This window comes from Fusarium solani, assembly GCF_023522795.1.
Source record: "Fusarium solani strain SB1 chromosome Unknown bctg00000004, whole genome shotgun sequence".
NCBI lineage: Eukaryota > Fungi > Ascomycota > Sordariomycetes > Hypocreales > Nectriaceae > Fusarium > Fusarium solani.
Window position 1 is genome coordinate 3,831,270 of NW_027072152.1, and position 15,918 is coordinate 3,847,187.

At 51.8% G+C, this 15,918-nt stretch overlaps 9 protein-coding genes across 9 annotated transcripts; 6 read left to right on the forward strand and 3 right to left on the reverse strand.

Moving 5' to 3' along the window:
• Positions 1-48: 48 nt before the first annotated feature.
• MRS44_008319 (uncharacterized protein) lies at positions 49-1,520 on the forward strand (the record flags this gene model as incomplete). The annotated part of the gene is made up of 7 exons (XM_065620867.1): positions 49-73; positions 323-684; positions 734-821; positions 874-1,008; positions 1,064-1,150; positions 1,221-1,236; positions 1,379-1,520. 7 exons carry the CDS (start codon positions 49-51, stop codon positions 1,518-1,520), a joined length of 855 nt encoding a protein of 284 aa, XP_065476939.1.
• A 304-nt stretch (positions 1,521-1,824) lies between these two features.
• On the forward strand, positions 1,825-3,852 carry MRS44_008320 (uncharacterized protein; the record flags this gene model as incomplete). Its single annotated transcript, XM_065620868.1, has 9 exons — positions 1,825-1,974; positions 2,041-2,280; positions 2,331-2,490; positions 2,541-2,624; positions 2,677-2,773; positions 2,830-3,058; positions 3,165-3,306; positions 3,377-3,614; positions 3,684-3,852. 9 exons carry the CDS (start codon positions 1,825-1,827, stop codon positions 3,850-3,852), a joined length of 1,509 nt encoding a protein of 502 aa, XP_065476940.1.
• A 403-nt stretch (positions 3,853-4,255) lies between these two features.
• On the reverse strand, positions 4,256-5,116 carry MRS44_008321 (uncharacterized protein; the record flags this gene model as incomplete). Its single annotated transcript, XM_046270860.2, has 1 exon — positions 4,256-5,116. One exon carries the CDS (start codon positions 5,114-5,116, stop codon positions 4,256-4,258), a length of 861 nt encoding a protein of 286 aa, XP_046133651.2.
• Positions 5,117-5,412: 296 nt separating this feature from the next.
• MRS44_008322 (uncharacterized protein) lies at positions 5,413-5,838 on the reverse strand (the record flags this gene model as incomplete). Its single annotated transcript, XM_046284009.2, has 1 exon — positions 5,413-5,838. One exon carries the CDS (start codon positions 5,836-5,838, stop codon positions 5,413-5,415), a length of 426 nt encoding a protein of 141 aa, XP_046133650.1.
• Positions 5,839-6,157: 319 nt separating this feature from the next.
• MRS44_008323 (uncharacterized protein) lies at positions 6,158-7,321 on the forward strand (the record flags this gene model as incomplete). The annotated part of the gene is made up of 1 exon (XM_046272694.2): positions 6,158-7,321. The coding sequence occupies one exon, from the start codon at positions 6,158-6,160 to the stop codon at positions 7,319-7,321; it is 1,164 nt and encodes a 387-aa protein (XP_046133649.1).
• A 490-nt stretch (positions 7,322-7,811) lies between these two features.
• Positions 7,812-10,457, forward strand: MRS44_008324 (uncharacterized protein; the record flags this gene model as incomplete). The annotated part of the gene is made up of 4 exons (XM_046269050.2): positions 7,812-8,879; positions 8,931-9,040; positions 9,095-9,242; positions 9,822-10,457. 4 exons carry the CDS (start codon positions 7,812-7,814, stop codon positions 10,455-10,457), a joined length of 1,962 nt encoding a protein of 653 aa, XP_046133648.2.
• A 47-nt stretch (positions 10,458-10,504) lies between these two features.
• On the reverse strand, positions 10,505-11,636 carry MRS44_008325 (uncharacterized protein; the record flags this gene model as incomplete). The annotated part of the gene is made up of 2 exons (XM_046281025.1): positions 10,505-11,227; positions 11,307-11,636. The coding sequence occupies 2 exons, from the start codon at positions 11,634-11,636 to the stop codon at positions 10,505-10,507; spliced, it is 1,053 nt and encodes a 350-aa protein (XP_046133646.1).
• A 538-nt stretch (positions 11,637-12,174) lies between these two features.
• On the forward strand, positions 12,175-14,319 carry MRS44_008326 (uncharacterized protein; the record flags this gene model as incomplete). The annotated part of the gene is made up of 6 exons (XM_065620869.1): positions 12,175-12,787; positions 12,842-12,904; positions 12,967-13,053; positions 13,116-13,485; positions 13,545-14,079; positions 14,140-14,319. The coding sequence occupies 6 exons, from the start codon at positions 12,175-12,177 to the stop codon at positions 14,317-14,319; spliced, it is 1,848 nt and encodes a 615-aa protein (XP_065476941.1).
• A 530-nt stretch (positions 14,320-14,849) lies between these two features.
• Positions 14,850-15,791, forward strand: MRS44_008327 (uncharacterized protein; the record flags this gene model as incomplete). The annotated part of the gene is made up of 1 exon (XM_046278468.1): positions 14,850-15,791. One exon carries the CDS (start codon positions 14,850-14,852, stop codon positions 15,789-15,791), a length of 942 nt encoding a protein of 313 aa, XP_046133644.1.
• Between the last annotated feature and the right edge of the window lie 127 nt (positions 15,792-15,918).

Here is a 15,918-nt window from a genome sequence, read left to right on the forward strand (position 1 = left end):
GAGATAGGACAATTTGATTTGGTTTAGATTCTCGATCCGTTTCGTCCCATGGACAATCAACCGCTGAATCCCTGTATGTGCTGGTTAAAGAGTACAGCTGTTTGTATGGATTAACCACAGAAATTGAGGTACCCCTTAGCAATGGCTTGTCTGCATTGCTTTTGAGACAGCTGCATAAGCTCGGGTGCCCAAGGGATGTGATGCCTACCTAAAGCATGCCCAGTCTTCCACTGTTAACAGCGTTTCCCTCCTAACACCATGTCACAATAGATAACCTAGTCCGTTTCTTTTCATGCATCAAAACCACCATGGCTACTTTCAGCCCCCAACCGTCTTTCCATCTATGCTCCGACTTCAACATCCACTGCCGGCGCGCCCGCCTCGTACGAGAACGAGGAGAGCCTCGCCTCAAGCTTTGATGGATCTACCCCGTTTATCCTCGGCATTCGGGCCCGGAAGATATGGTGGGGCAAGGGCGAAGTGAGACAGGAGGTGGAAGACATTGTTGGGGCAACACTTGACGATTCTAAGGCGATGAACGAGGGCGTTCTGGAGGGATTGAGGTCACCCTTTCGCCGTCATTGGGCGTCTTCGCAGCTTCGTCTTCTCCCACCGACAACCGCACTTGTTACTTGGACGGCAATTTTCAGCGAAAGCGATTTACTCCTCTTTCCCTGCTACCTTGTACTACTATTCCCCGCGTCCCACCTCGACCTTGTTCGACCACAAAGAGAGCGACGACCGGCTGAACGACCTCTATGATGAAGGGGTGACTGTGGAGAAGAATGGCCTCGTATATCCGGCCGTCGACGCGAGATCTGGTTGGTGAATTGGTCTGCCCCGTCAACAGACGAGTGCTGAACCTGTTGATAGTTTCGAACGGCGCAGTCATGTTTCTAAATACCTTCATGATGCAGGAGCTTGTGCACAGATACTTTGACGAAGTTCTTGATCGCGAAGACGAGGGCAGTCAATTTGAGAAGCTTTTTATCTATACTGTCTCTAAGGGTATGAACAACTTGCTGTACGGTCATCGCCGTAGGACCTGACGCAAATTGCATAGGAACGCCCATTCCCAGCCATCTCATTCTTGTCAACGAGTGCATTTCCAGGTTCTCGCTCCAACCATCCCGTGGCATGCTGCTCAAAGGTTTAACGCTTCCGGTCTATCTTATCGAATCACGGGGCTCATACTTTCATAGAACTGAATCGATCATTAGATGAGTTCTATGCCGAGTATGCCCAAAAGGAGACTGCAGAGAACTGGCTGAACACACATCCTTTTCAAAACGCCGTATCAGATGATGCAGATTCCGTATGGATTGGCAAATAGCCGATTTTGCGCTGATTGGTACGAATGCCACTTAACACTCTTGAGGTATGGAAAGGATGCTGAGACTTATGTCAACGCCGAAGGGGGATGTGAGGGACCGGATGTATTACATGGCACCATGGCTCCACTGGACACCCGACTGGGAGCGAGAGGAGAGGAGAAGGAGATGGGTTTGGGACACGATTAACTTACAATTCGACTAGCATTGAAGTTTTAATCTATTAAGCTTCTTCTTACTTAATGCTAAATTAGAATAGCTATTACATGCTATAAAACATTGATTTTATCACGAAAAGAACCAAGGCCTTGGACAACAGTGTTGGGCCCGGGTATCGCGCTGAGTCAAGCAAGCTGACATCGCGCAACTCCATCTACCTCCATATTTCGGACATATCCCTCTGATTATATACCCTCGCTCTTTCAATTGCTCTGCACATCCGCTTTGCTACTACACTGCTTTTTAACTCTGCCGACCGATATTAGCAACGACAATGGTAACCAATCTCACCAGCGAGGCAGGGGCTTTGCCCCTTGCTTCTTGGATTATCTCTCGCGCCGACTCGGTGTCAACCTTGCAGGCAATTATGGTCGTATTGACCGTCTATCTCATCCTTAATAGGATTGGGTACTACAAGAGGACTGTATGTCTCCCATGGCCACAGAAACAATTATTCGCACAATTGGTAGACTGACATCGACCCTCTTAGCCCAAGGTGCTATCGCGTGGGTTCCTGCCCATCCCCTTTGTCGGCCCGTGGATCGCAGCAATTAAATTCATGCAAAACCCTGTTGACTTTGTACGCGAAAGCCAGAGAAAATCGAAAAACGGGCTCTTTCGCATCGCTACGATCCAGGGAGAGTATGTCCTCGTCACAGACCGGCACAAGGTGGCCGAATACATCAAGGCTGCAGACACGGTTTTGAACATGCAGGACGGTGCAAATGATGTATGCTCACTCGTGAATTCGAAACCCACGGCTAACCAGTCTCCATACAGCAACAGCAAATACCTCTGACCATGGGATATGGCGTCGGTCACAGGACATACCACACAAGCGTTGTTCGCGGGCCGATAACTAAGGGCATTCCCACCAAGACGCCGATGATGCTGGAAGAAGCAACACTGGCAATTGACCAATACATTGGCTCTCCTCCAGGTAAGCACAGCGTGTCGTCCTGGGCTCACGCTTATCAAAGCTACCTCTAGAATATACGCCGATCGCCTTGTATCAGGCAATTGCTCTGACAATCGGAAGAATCAGCAACCGGATTTATGTTGGAACCGAGTTCTGTAGGTCACAGGCCCATAATGATGTCTGAAAGTAACGCTTATGTATGCCTAGGTCGGAATGAGGAGTTCCTACAAAATGCTGCTGATTATGCCCAAGCTGTGGTCATATCCGCCGAGGTCCTTCGTATTTTTCCAGATTGGATCAAACCGTACGCCTCACTTCCCTTCCGGGTACTTGGCCTCACAATGCTCACACCGGCTTCAGAATCTTGGTGCAGTTCCTTCCGGTCATGAAGCATCGACGAAACGGCTACAAGTTCCTCCGGAGGTACATTGAAGACCGACTGGAAGGAAAGCTAGATGAGAATGGCAACAAGCCTGAAGACCTCGTCCAGTGGCTGGTTGACGCGGCTCCCCCAGTCGAAAGAAACGGTCCCATGATCGCTGAGAGGGTTATGGCGCTAAACGTTGCGTCGATTCATACCACAACCATGGTAGGCAACTTTGACATGACGCTTCTGCTTAAGCAGATGGAGAATGACACTGACCTTCCTTTGCTTTGAGACCGTGACAGCCGCCCTCTATACCCTTGCCGCACAGCACGAGAAGTACCTCGAGCCACTACGGCGAGAGGTGATTGAGAATCTTGAGGACGGCGAACTCACATATGGCACACTCCAGAGGCTTCCCAAACTGGAAAGCTTCCTGAGAGAATCTGGCCGCTTCAACATTGCTGGTCTGAGTGAGTCTTGCCATCCTGACCGAATGCTGCCAGTGTCAAGGATGCCTCGACTAACAGTCTCTCTTCGTAGTGGCACTGCAGCGAAATGCTCGACAGGAGTTCAGATTCTCAGATGGCACTGTCATCCCGCCTGGTGCAAAGGTGGGCGCTCCGAGTCTGATCTTGCATCGTGATCCGGAAGTATACAAGGACCCGGATGTTTTTGATGGCTTTCGCTTCTGTCGTCCAGAGTATTCTGGTACCAAGGAAAAGACTCCCGTCGCCACCACCACCAACTATTTCCTCTTCGGCCACGGAAGGCATCCTTGGTAGGCTCCTTCACCCAATAATCGTCTTCAATGGAGGTCTGTTTGCTAATCATGTCCTAAATGGTTTAGCCCAGGACGGTTCTTGGCAGTTCATGAGATGAAGATCCTTTTTGCCATTTTGCTGCTCAAGTATGACCTCAAGCTGGCTCCCGGGACGTCACCGCAGCCCTGGTTCCTTGGAACCATGGCCATCCCAGACACAACGTTGGAAGTGCTATTCAAAGTCTGGAGTGGTTGAGTGAACAATATTTGTTGGGTAAATCAGAATTGCATATGCCTCACCAGCAGTCAAGGACCAAACAAGCACGCTGGTAAATGGAGGACAAGTAGTTCAGCCACCTGGCGAGGCGCACCCAGAATGCTTATTGACGCCTATTCCATTTTCAAATATTATGATTCATCTCATACAGTGTTTTACAGCATTGGGTTTTGATACTGTCAGTGTCTATTATTGTGTTCTTTGATATTGTGCACGGCCTTCTGCCTCAGTTATCCCATCGAGGGCCGGGCTTCAACTATAACTAAGAACACATTACTTGATATTGTGCACGGTGGAGGCGTCACTGAGAATAACGTGATCAATCTCACGCCTACTGACAACTCGATTTCAAAGCCACTGGAATCGTAGTAGTACTACTATCTCAAAGTCCCAACAAATACTTCGAATCCTCAGCGATCGTTGGATCTTGTTGATCCTTCAGGAACTCCACGCGTCGTCCAACCGCCTGGGCCGTCATCTCCGGTTGCGACGAAACCCAGAACTTGCCCTCAGCGATATGACGCATCATAACTTTAACCCCCTCGTTGAGATCCATGCCATAAGTGTGCATCGCCGAATGCATCATTTGTCGATAGCTTTTAGCACTGGCGGGCTCTCCCGCCCCGGGCTCAGCGTCAAAGATGCTCGTCTTGAGCATACCTGGGATAACCGAGCACACGTTAACCGAGGTTTGCTTGAGCTGCATTTCCAGAAAAAGGCCCTCAGAGAAAGCCTGAACCGCGTGCTTGGTGACAATGTAGGCGGTTTGGGTTGGGAATACACTAAAGGCCCCAATGCTTGCAAGGTTGGCGATCCAGCACTCCTCGCCTTGGTCGATCATGCGTTGAGCAAAAGCTCTGACTCCATTAATGACGCCCTTGACGTTTATGTCGAGAGTGGCGTCCCAGCGTGAGGCAGGAATCTCCCATGAGAAGCCGAGGGTTTCGATGCCAGCGTTATTGATGAGTAAACGGACGTTGCCATGGCGAGCGAAAACATCTTCTGCCAGTGCCTCGAGTTCCGACGACACCGAGACATCGACGGCCTTGTGTTCAGCCTTGCCACCCTTTTCTCTGATAGATTGGGCCACAGCCTCGGCGCGCGGTGCAGAGACATCAGTCACGACGACAGTCATGCCTAGTTCAGCAGCGCGAAGGGCGAAAGCAGACCCGATGCCAGCACCAGCGCCAGTGATGACGGCTACGCCGCCGGCCAGCTTCTTTTCGGAGTTGGTGATATTCATGTCCACAGCTTGATCTCAGAGGGTAAAAGCCCGGTTTGCAGAGACAGCAGAGAGAAGCAGCAGATGAAGATTTATGCAAACACAGGATACTCTAACCGTGGCATTGTTACTCAATGACAAGACAGCCCCCACCCACCGGCACCTGACAAAGCTGAGCTGACTCGCTTTCCCCTGTCCCGAACAAGCAGCCCCTCGTGAAGCATGAAAGAAGACTCCTCGCACCAAGCCTAATACAGATGTAGGGTTTCGTTGCCATCCGGAAGCCACCATCGCAGCGCCTTAGTTAAGCTAGGCTCTTATCCTCCAGAAACACAGGAGTCACGGCGAGTCTCGCACCTCTCCCCGATAACCACGACCAATGGGACTCGCGAGACATCCAGAAACGCAGCACAATCTTCCGCAACCTTGGGCGCGATGTGAGGTTCAGCTAGCAGTTCGGAAAATTTCACGAAAGCTTCCTTGCTGTCAAAGGACATCTCCGTGATTGCATCGTAGCTGAGGTCGGATGGTGAACCGCTCATTACTTCAGGTAGGTACCGCTGAGCCTCATCCTCAGAACCAACTTGGACCTGAGAGATGTATCGTCGCGTATGGCTCACGGGGAAGAGGCTGCCGCCAAGCTCTTTCATGAGCGGTACGTGAATGTTTTCATAGTGAGCACGGAAAGCTGCAGGCGTCATCCCTGGCTTGCGATATGCGAAGAGGATAACTGTAAAAGCCATTGTGAAGAGAAGAGGTAGTAGGTTCTGGAACAAAGCGTGAGCTCACTTGGAATGAGAGTTGTCATAAGATGAAGGGGAGAGGAACAAAATAGAAGTGACTGAGACGACTGAAGGCAAGGTAATCTCATGCCCGGGAAAGCGCTCAAGTCGTTTGGGAGTCAGTAGACAGGGGGGTGAGTCAGTCCAGACTTGTCAGTGAAAGAGGGGTAGTTCTAGATATTCCTCATGAAATGGCTCGAGTTCGCCGGTGTGATACGAGTAGAGTAATGGTTCAGTACAACACTTTAATCACCAGAAGACAACCGCCGACAGATTAAGTATGGAGAAGTCCAGTCACCAAGCCCTCATCCAGCAAGCCCTGGAACGCTCCCTGGAGCTCGGCGAGATTGGCATCTCAGTCGCTGCTTACCACCGCGGCGAGCTGATTGCGGATGCTACTGCCGGCATCATGAACACGGACACCAAGCGACCAGTTGATGCCAACACTCTTTTCCCAGTCTTCTCTGTCACCAAGGGCATTACAGCCCTGGCTGTCCACATCCAGGCCGAGCGGGGCCTCCTGACCACCGACGCGCCCGTCAGTCGCTACTGGCCAGAGTTTGCCGCCCATGGAAAGGAATCCATCACGGTAGAGGACGTCCTCTCGCATCGCGCGGGAATCCCACAGATGCCAGCGACAACGCCTGCGCAGATGGCGGACTGGGACTGGATGATTGCACGCATCGCTGAGCAAGAGCCCATCTTCGAGCCTGGGAAGCATAATGCTTACCACGTGCTTGTCTGGGGATGGATCGTGGGAGAGATTGTGCGGCGAACAGACCCGAGGCATAGGCCATTCAACGTGTTTGTGGAGGAGGAGATCTGCAGACCCTTGGGAATCTCGGATTTTCATCTCGGGGTAGCAGACGACGATCTTGACCGGGTTGCCACGCTGTACGGAGGGGACAGCTTTGGAATGGACGATACATACGGCGTTAACCCTGCTGGCGTGTTTCCCTCGGGCAAGGTGCACAACCAACGCGCAATTCAGCAGGCGGTAGATCCAGGTGCAGGTGCCATCACGACCGCCAAGAGCGTTGCACGCATCTTTGCCCTCATTGCCGAGGGTGGCGCCCTGGATGGCGTCCGTCTAATGACGCCTGAGCGAGCGGCTGGCCTAGTGCGCCCCCGAAAGGGTGCGTCTGATCCGGACAAGGTACTTCCAATTCCAGTCTGGTTCGGGGCAGCGGGGTTCTGGCTCGGTGGTGAGGCCGGGGCCTCGGATCCTTTGGTGGGCGACCACCAGGATATTGTATACAGCCCTGGAGCAGGGGGCTCGATTGCCTGGGCGGACCTTCGAGACGGGATTGCAGTGGCAATCTGTCATAATAATATGGACACGCCTTCTGTTAGGGAGCCCGAGAGGACTTTCGAGCCCATTGTTAGGGCGATTAGGCAGATTGTTGCCGAGAGAGTTGCCAATGGCTTTGGTGGTGATTGTTGATTGCGAGAGTGCCCCTCTAGTTATCTTCTGGCGTAGTTATCCCATTTAGGGCTGGGCTTTAACTAGGTCTATCAAAAAACATAATATCAATACATCATACCATCATATCCCAACGCCAACATAGTGGCCTTGAGTGCCAGTAAGAAGATTCAACGGGGTGATTGGCGGGGATCTCGTGCGGATGGATCTTCCGTGGTCCCGGCGTCAATTACGAGCTCCCTCGTTCTTCGTATTCTAAGAGAACCCGAGCCAGCCTCCCGTATGTAACAGGTTTGATTCGGCATGGGACCGACGACGGTTCGATTAGGCGAGGCACATCCGCAGCCACTGACCCCATACCCCAGGTTTTCCCCGCATCCATCATGGCCGAGCGCCATGTAGTGTTACAGTATTTAGCCAACCGTGAAAGGGTACGTGGTGATCGTCTTCCCATGCCATTTTCCCCCTGCGCGGTCCTGCTTGCGTCGCCCAGACCTCATAGACAGCTCCCATGGCACCGCAGAACGTCTCAGCCAGCACCAGCAATGGCGACCTCGACAGTGCACCAGAAGTCCAAGAACCACTCCAGGATGAACTCCGCCGAGCAAGAAAACGTGCCACCGATCGCAAATCCCAACGACAGCACCGTGAGCGTCAGCGAACCTACATCCGCCAACTCGAGGGCACGATCGAGACCTTGAAGGCCAGCCTTGCCCAGTCCAACAACGGTCAAGTTAGTACATTGCTAGAGGAACAAGAAAGACTCCGGGCTAGATGCAAGCAACTCGAGGCTACGATTCTACGCATCGCCGGCCTTGCTAGCTCCGTGAGCGAGCAGAAACTAGACTCCAAGGACGCTGATCTGGAAAGTGAGCGCCATGAAGGCGCTGATGGGCCCTGTGCGCCCCTGACGGTGCAACAGACCCCTCCTCCGGACGACATCATTTCGACATTTGCGGAACAACCACAAGCTCTGTGCGATCCGCCGTTGTCTTCTCTCGATCAGGGTCCCCACCGAACACCGTGTGCCGCTGTGTTGGAAATACCCGATCCTGTCCCGACTCGGGAGTTGGACTTCTTTGATCTCTCGGATTGCTTTCCAGTCGCATCCGTGGACGAGGTTGACCTGGCTCAAGTCGACAAGGCTGCTGCTGACATGCCCACGCTTGAGGTGGACGGTCGTCAAGATAGCATGGAGCGTTGCATTGCAAGCATTTTAGACGGGACAGCTGTCAGCCTGGACGTGTTGCCAGCCTCCATCATCAGACCTAGCCCCTTGGCTGCCGAACAGCGAGCTCACACCAGCTCATGGAACAGCCTACCAGTGCACCTCTCGATGCCTAAAGTCTCTAACGATATGGGCGCGTGGGATAGCATCATAATGAAGATGGTCAACGAAGCCCGGCTCCAATATCGGTGCGGCCTGTTTCCAGTCGAGGAACCGAGTTTGAGGAATGTCCTGTCCGCTCAGTCAACCGACGTCCTCGCATCTCGCCTCTATCACCACATTTGTTCGTATGGCCCAATGCCACTCCATCTTTTGCTATCGATATTCTGGATTCAGTATGTCCTCCTAAGGGTATGTTACACGGTAGCCCCTCTAGGTGAGTCTTGTACTTACTAGTGTTAGTGGTATGTTCTTGGGACTCGTGTGGATTTCTTCCGAATCCCCGAGTTTATGAGACCTACAGACCTGGAAAGACGCATTCCACATCGGCCATGCATTGGGATGTTTGCTTGGTAGGTTCCACTTCATGTCAAATCATCTGTGTGATTACTCATGAGCATCTATAGGCCTGACATCCGGCGGGCATTGATTCGAGACTCGGCCAGCACCGATCCTGAGTACATAGGAATGGAGCTGATGCTACACATGAGCAGAAACTGGGTTCCGGGAGCGAGCGTCACGGGGGAGCTTATTGGTAGCACGGATGTTTTTGCAGTCATTGAACATCAGTCGTGTAAATTGGAGTTTTGGAAAGTGGACAAGAGCTTCAAAGGGAAGCATAAGCAATTTGAAAATTGCGGGTTAGGTTAGACAATAACATCATTGCCAATGTCAGCTCGGGTTTACGATATACGAAAGAACTTCTCAACCACCTTCTGAAGCACTTGTGCACGGGTTTGCCAGTCTATTCAAGCAGAGCCGCCTGACTACGTTGAGCGCACACTGATGAGCTCTGGCTTGCTTTGAATGCTAGCCACACCTTCAGGTGCCGTACTTACTTGAAACTGACGGTAGTATGTGACATGTGACGAAATGACAAAGGCGGGGCCGAGGAGCTATGTCAGGAGTTCTGACTCGTCTTATTCTCGCTTACAAGCCAGGGGAGCTACCCAACACAGTCGACGCGCAGGGTATTAGAACTAGACATAATCGAGCTGCAGAAATTGATGACTTCCTCTTCACTTTGCGTTCTTGACTCTTCAGGTCCACTAGCAAGCTCAAAGCGAGAGCTACTTTCTTCCCTCTACTTCTATAATCCATTGACTCCTTTCCCCAATGGCTACTATTGAGCAGATGACTGCCCTCGCGGCGCAGCTCGATGCTCGCACGGATGAAAGTGCCAAAAACAGGCCTCTCACCGAAATTTGTATCTTCAAGCTTCTCCCCGAGTTCGCAAACGATCATGCCGCTGTCACGGCCAAATTTCAGGCGAACGCCGTCGCTCAATGCAAGCCTGGATCGCCCCATGCGCGTGGGATCCGCAAAATCTCATGGGGCTTCTCAACCAATGACCCGGCTACCTTTGTATGGATGCTCGACTGGGACAAGATTCAAGACCACTGGGAGTTCTGGAAGACACAGGGTTTCCCGCCTGTCATCGACGCCATCTCTACGCTTTTCCAACCGGGACGGCCGTTGGTGATGCACTATGACTTTGGTGGCGAGGGAATGCTTGATCGCGACCTGTCAGTTGTCAGGGTCGCGGTCTGGGATGATGGTGAGGAAGGAAAACAGAAACAGCGTGCTAAAGAGCTAGCTAGTGGTAAAGGCAGCGCAAAGCAGGTTAGAGGGGGGTATTCTGTCGACGTTGACCAGGACACATGGTGGTGCTCACTGTTAGGGTATGAGAAGGAAGAGGATGCTCAGAAAGACGGAGTGTATGCTGCTGACGGAGCCGAGTCTCACATCTTCCACCTTGAGTATGCTTGACGCTGGGATGGGAAAACTGTTATCTCGAACAAAGTTGGCGTTCATCATCAAGCCGAAGCCTTGTCTGTGCAGAAGCTCACTTGAAGAGCGTGGGCTATGTGTTCCCAGCAGTCCTCCACGTCCTCCTTCCGGAAGCCCTTGTTATTCTCTTTGTAATGACTGAATCCGTGAATCGCTGCAGGATATTCGTGCTTGGTCACACTGACGCCAGCCATCTTGAGGTTTTCAACATACTTCTCAGCTTCCAATTTCAAACAATCCTTCCCTGCAACCATCACAATCGCCGAAGGAGGTTGAAGAGATCTAAGCAGAGAACCCTCAGCCATCAATGGCGAGACAAACACTTGAGACTTGTCGATATAGGGAGGCAGGTATGATGCCTCCATCGTTGTCGCTGCCCACGAGGGCAAGCTTGAAGCTTGAGTCTCTTGGTCACAATCACCCAGACGTTCGTCATAGCTGCGGTTGAGGTCGACGCTCGGGTAGATTAGAACCTGGAGGACTTGGTGGAAATTCGAGGGGAGTGCACTCCGGAACTCAGCGCATGGCCCGGAAGTGAACGACAGAAGCAACGACAGACTGGCCGTTAGGTTACCACCGGCAGAGTTTCCCATGATCGCGACTCGTGATGGGTCAATGGTGACGTTAAGTGCTTCCTTGGTGGTCGGGCTCAGAGCCCATTTGAGAACTTCATAGAGCTGGAGCAGTGCGTGCGGATAAGGGTATCGCGGCGCCTTGGCGTAGTCGACCGATATGATGACTGCCCCCACCTGACCCCGATCTCAATTAGCACTGATTTGGTTGTGAACGAAATCGCTCAACCGCGGTGGTATCAGCAAGTAAACAAACCTTGTCGCACAGTGACCTGTCGATGTGTTCTCCATCAGAAGGTTGACCCAAAATGAAGCCACCTCCCTCAGCGACCAAGACGAGGGGATGCAAGCTTTGAGTGGTGCCCTCAAGGCGAGGAATGCAGACCGAGATGTTGACCCTGCCCTCACCTAGGCCGGGAGTCGTAACTGTTGTGAGCTTGTCGAAGAGTTCGCCGCTGCCAGTCATGTATGCGACAGCTCTCCGTAAAACCCAGGCCATGGCATGGAGGTAGCACGCGTATGGCGTGCTGTGGCCTGGGCCATTGGTAATCTTGGGCGAGCTGATAGAATCCTGATGCATCGTCATGTTTGATGTCCAGAAAGGATGGTGTGGTAGTGCTGTCCGCGGGCGAAGTGATAGGAGGATTTTTAGTGATCAACTCTACATGCAAACGCAAGAGACTGGGTATGATGAGAGACTGAAAATGCAACTCGCCTCTGTGGCTCTACCAGCTGGAAAGGTGGGAAAGCTTCGTTGAGAAGCTTGACTCCGTCAAGCTGACTCCGCCAGACTGACTCCGCCCCGCTGACAACTCCCTGGGCAACCCTTCTCCGATACTGGCATTCAGCTGACAATTTGGCTTTGACTCGTCTTGGAGAGATTCATGAAGGCGCTCATAACGAGAGAATAAATACCCAAAAACCTTTCATGATTGGGCTCTAATGTGAGACAACAGACATGCACAACAGCTCTGGATTCATCACACAGTCTTGTTACAAACGCCCGAGTTATTTGTTTTACGATTCGGCTTTCCGCTAGTTGCATAGTTGCGGTCACTGAACCAAGTTCTGTGTCCAAGTCCTATTGCTGCGGCAAACAGTTCACGCAACCGAGCTTTGACAACATGACACTTGATAGTCAACCTTCCGGCGCGTCAGAAACCTTGGCGCAGCCCCCTGCGGCTTCCCTCAACCAGAGAGAGGCTTCGACGACTTTGCCTCCTGAAAAGATTAGGCTGTCAAGCCAAGTGGGAAATGCCGAAGCATCAACATTCCAGCTTCGACAGCAATGGCATTCCCAGCCCAGGAAGATGCGCATCATCCACGTCGGAGCCGGCGCGACGGGCTTATGTGCAGCTTACAAGTTTGAGCGACAGCTTGCCAATTACGAGCTGGTGTGCTACGAAAAGAACGACGAGGTCGGAGGCACATGGCTGCAAAACCGATATCCTGGATGCGCTTGCGACGTCCCTGCTCACATCTACACGTACACTTTCGAGCCGAACCCCTTCTGGAAGTCGTACTATGCCTATTCGCCTGAGATCCAGGACTACTTTGTTAACTTTTGCGAAAAGTACCAGCTTCGCAAGTACATCAAAGTGAAGCACAGGGTTCTGTCTGCGACTTGGCACGAAGAGAAGGGACAGTGGGCAGTCGAGGTTGAGCATGATGGTCAGATTTTTACCGATTGGTGCCACGTCCTCGTGAATGGCTCTGGGCTTTTGAACAAGTACAGATGTAAGCTGGCTTCACCTTTGGATCCTGTTTCGACCGCGCTAAGCAATTACCCAGGGCCCGATATCGAAGGCCTTCATTCTTTCCAAGGTTCTCTGATACACTCCGCAGACTGGGACCGTAAGTGCCCTCCACCAGAATGAACGTCATGTCCAAAGCTCAATGTCGCTAAACAACCCGAGAAGACTCTGTTGACTACGCTAACAAGCGTGTTGCTGTGCTTGGCAATGGATCCTCCGCCATTCAGATCATCCCACAGGTCCAGAAAGGTGAGAGAACCCTGGACGGGGAGCTACCATGTGCTTTTGCCTTGCTAACCATTCTTATCCAGTCGCTTCAAAAGTCGAGTGCTTCATGAGGGGCACCACTTGGATCACGGCCCCCATGCCGCGCGTTCCTGTTGAATTGACCTCTGAAAAGGAGGGTGAGTTCATCCAAGACAAGGAGGCCGTTCATCCATCCATTGGACAGTACTTCTATACTCCTCAGGAAATTCAGAAGCTGGCCAATGATCCTGAGTATTTACTCAACTATCGCAAGAGAATCGAGTATGCCATCAATGAGGGATTTGCCATCTTTTACAAAGGCAGCGAAGCGTCTGAGATGGCGCACAAGTACATGGTGGCTGAGATGAATCGGAGGCTCAAGAACGACCCTGTCCTGACTCAGAAACTCATCCCGTCATGGCCAGTCGGCTGCAGGTATGCTATTCTCACCTAGTCGAACTATCACTGTGGAAACACGGCTCACACCTTCTCAGGCGGCTTACCCCGGGAGACGGATACCTTGAGGCGCTTATCGAGCCCAACGTACAATGCCATTTTTCGGAAATCACCTCGGTTACGGGTGCAGGACTCGTCACTCGAGACGGCGCGTCCTACGAGGTAGATGTCATTATCTGTGCAACTGGATACGACATGGCATGGACCCCTCATTTCCCTCTCATTGGCAGAAACGGCATCAGCATCCAGAATGCCTGGAGCCCTGAACCGAAGTGCTACTTGGGAATAGGAGCCCCCGGCTTTCCCAATTACTTCGTCATGAACGGTCCCCGTGGAAACCTCGCCAATGGCACCGTTCTCCCGTGTTTCGAAACAGAACTTGACTATGTGGTCCTCGCTGTCAAAAAGATGCAGAGCGACCGCATCAAAGCACTGGATGTACGGGAGAGGGTCGTTGACCAGCTCAACGAGTACATTGACGCCTGGCATGAAACGAGTGTTTTTTCTGCGCCGTGTCGCAGCTGGTACAAGGACAATACCGCCGACGGAAAGGTTCGCGTGTGGGGAGGATCAGTGAGTGATGATGCCCCTGGGCAAAGGTCGATTATACATGGATGCTAACAACTCTCTCAGTCAGTGCATTTCCTCAAGACTTTGAAGGATCCAAGGTGGGAGCACTATGATATTGATTACCTAGACAGTAATCTATGGACGTTTCTCGGGAATGGTAGGATTAAGGCTGAGTATGACCATAGCTTTGAAGGCCTGACACCTTACTTGCGTAAGTCTGATAGTCCGTGGACGATTGAGTAATGGAAATAATTAATATGGAATGTATCGGACTCCTTTGCAAGAAACTTACCAAGTGGACCGCGTTATCTCAGCCGCGGCCAAAGTCCGCGGACAGTCGCCGTGATGGGAATATCCAGCTCCAGGTTTTGAGGAGTGGATTTTATTAGTAATTTAGTGCTCTCATTATAGTCTCATATCGCAAATGTCGGGCTGTATATGCTTCATGTTTCGGGCATTCCCCGCGGTGCGTCCTCATCACGCCAGGTGCATCCGAACCCCATGTAGAACATGATAAATGACCCCCAACTACCACGCGGGCCAACGAGAACAGTACCTAATCCTTCGATCGGTACACTCGGATTGTTGGTGAATGAGGAATTGATCCTATTTTGCTCTTTGGGTCCGTGGGTGAGACATATATTACACCCCTATCCTTTCAAGGTCCTTCAGGTAAACCATCTCTGATATCTGTATTGCGTACCATGAAAGCGTAATATCCTTGGCTCATTCATCTCCTCTTCCAATACTTTACTATCACCGAGGCTGCAGCCATGAGCCCATCAATCCCACCTTCGCCACCACTCTCCATCGTCAAGAGGGCGACCAACATCTCGTGCGGTGCTGACCCTCGAATGCCCGCTGGCGCTTGGGACTCGCATCTTCACATCATGAATCCAGTGCGCTACCCGCCAGTTGAAAACATTCCCTACAAGCCATCCGTTTATAATCTCTGGGACAATGTCATCTTCGAGAACAGCATTGGCTGCGATCATGTCTTTTTCGTCCAGACGGCAACACACGGCTATGATCTGACGTTGCTGTTGGATTCCATCCGTGCTGTGGGAAATGAACGCGCATTGGGGCTTGCGTTATTCGACCCAAATACCACCTCACATGAGCACATTCGCAGGTGGAACTACGAGGGTGTTCGCGCCGTGCGTGTCAATCTCGTGACTTATGGTGATGACACGCCAATCGATGAGCTGAGGGATCAGATTGAAAAGTACGTCGAGCTTATCAAGCCTTTTGACTGGGTTCTTCAGCTTTACACCAAAATGGAGCGCATCGTCGAGCTCGAAGACTTTCTGCCCAGTCTAGGCGTGCGTGTCGTCTTCGACCACTACGGCGATCCTATTCTGCCGAAATCATCTGACCCCATCAACCCTTACGACATCAAAGGGTTCGAATCTCTGGTGCGACTCTTGAAAACAGGAACGACATGGGTAAAGATCTCGGGCGCGTATCGTCTCAGTCACGTTGACTCAGACATCTGGGAGGATCTTGACCCTGTGACTCTAGAACTTTTTGAGCAAGCGCCTAAGCGAGTGGTATTCGGGTCTGACTGGCCCCATACTCGGTTTGAAGGGCTGGATGTTAGGCCTTGGGTGTCTCATCTGCTGGATCTGACTGAGGGAAAGCAATGGCTGAGAGAGAGACTCTTCAGGGATAATGCCTTGGATCTTTGGGGAGTGAACAAGACCAAGTCCGCTTGAAGGTTTTTGTAGTCACATACATGCACGAACAGCAACGTGGGCTACCTAGTCAGGGTCGAAGCTGATCAACTTGGATGAGCAGTAGAATAATAAGCCAGGTCCAATGAAAGTCAAGTTATCAATCTGA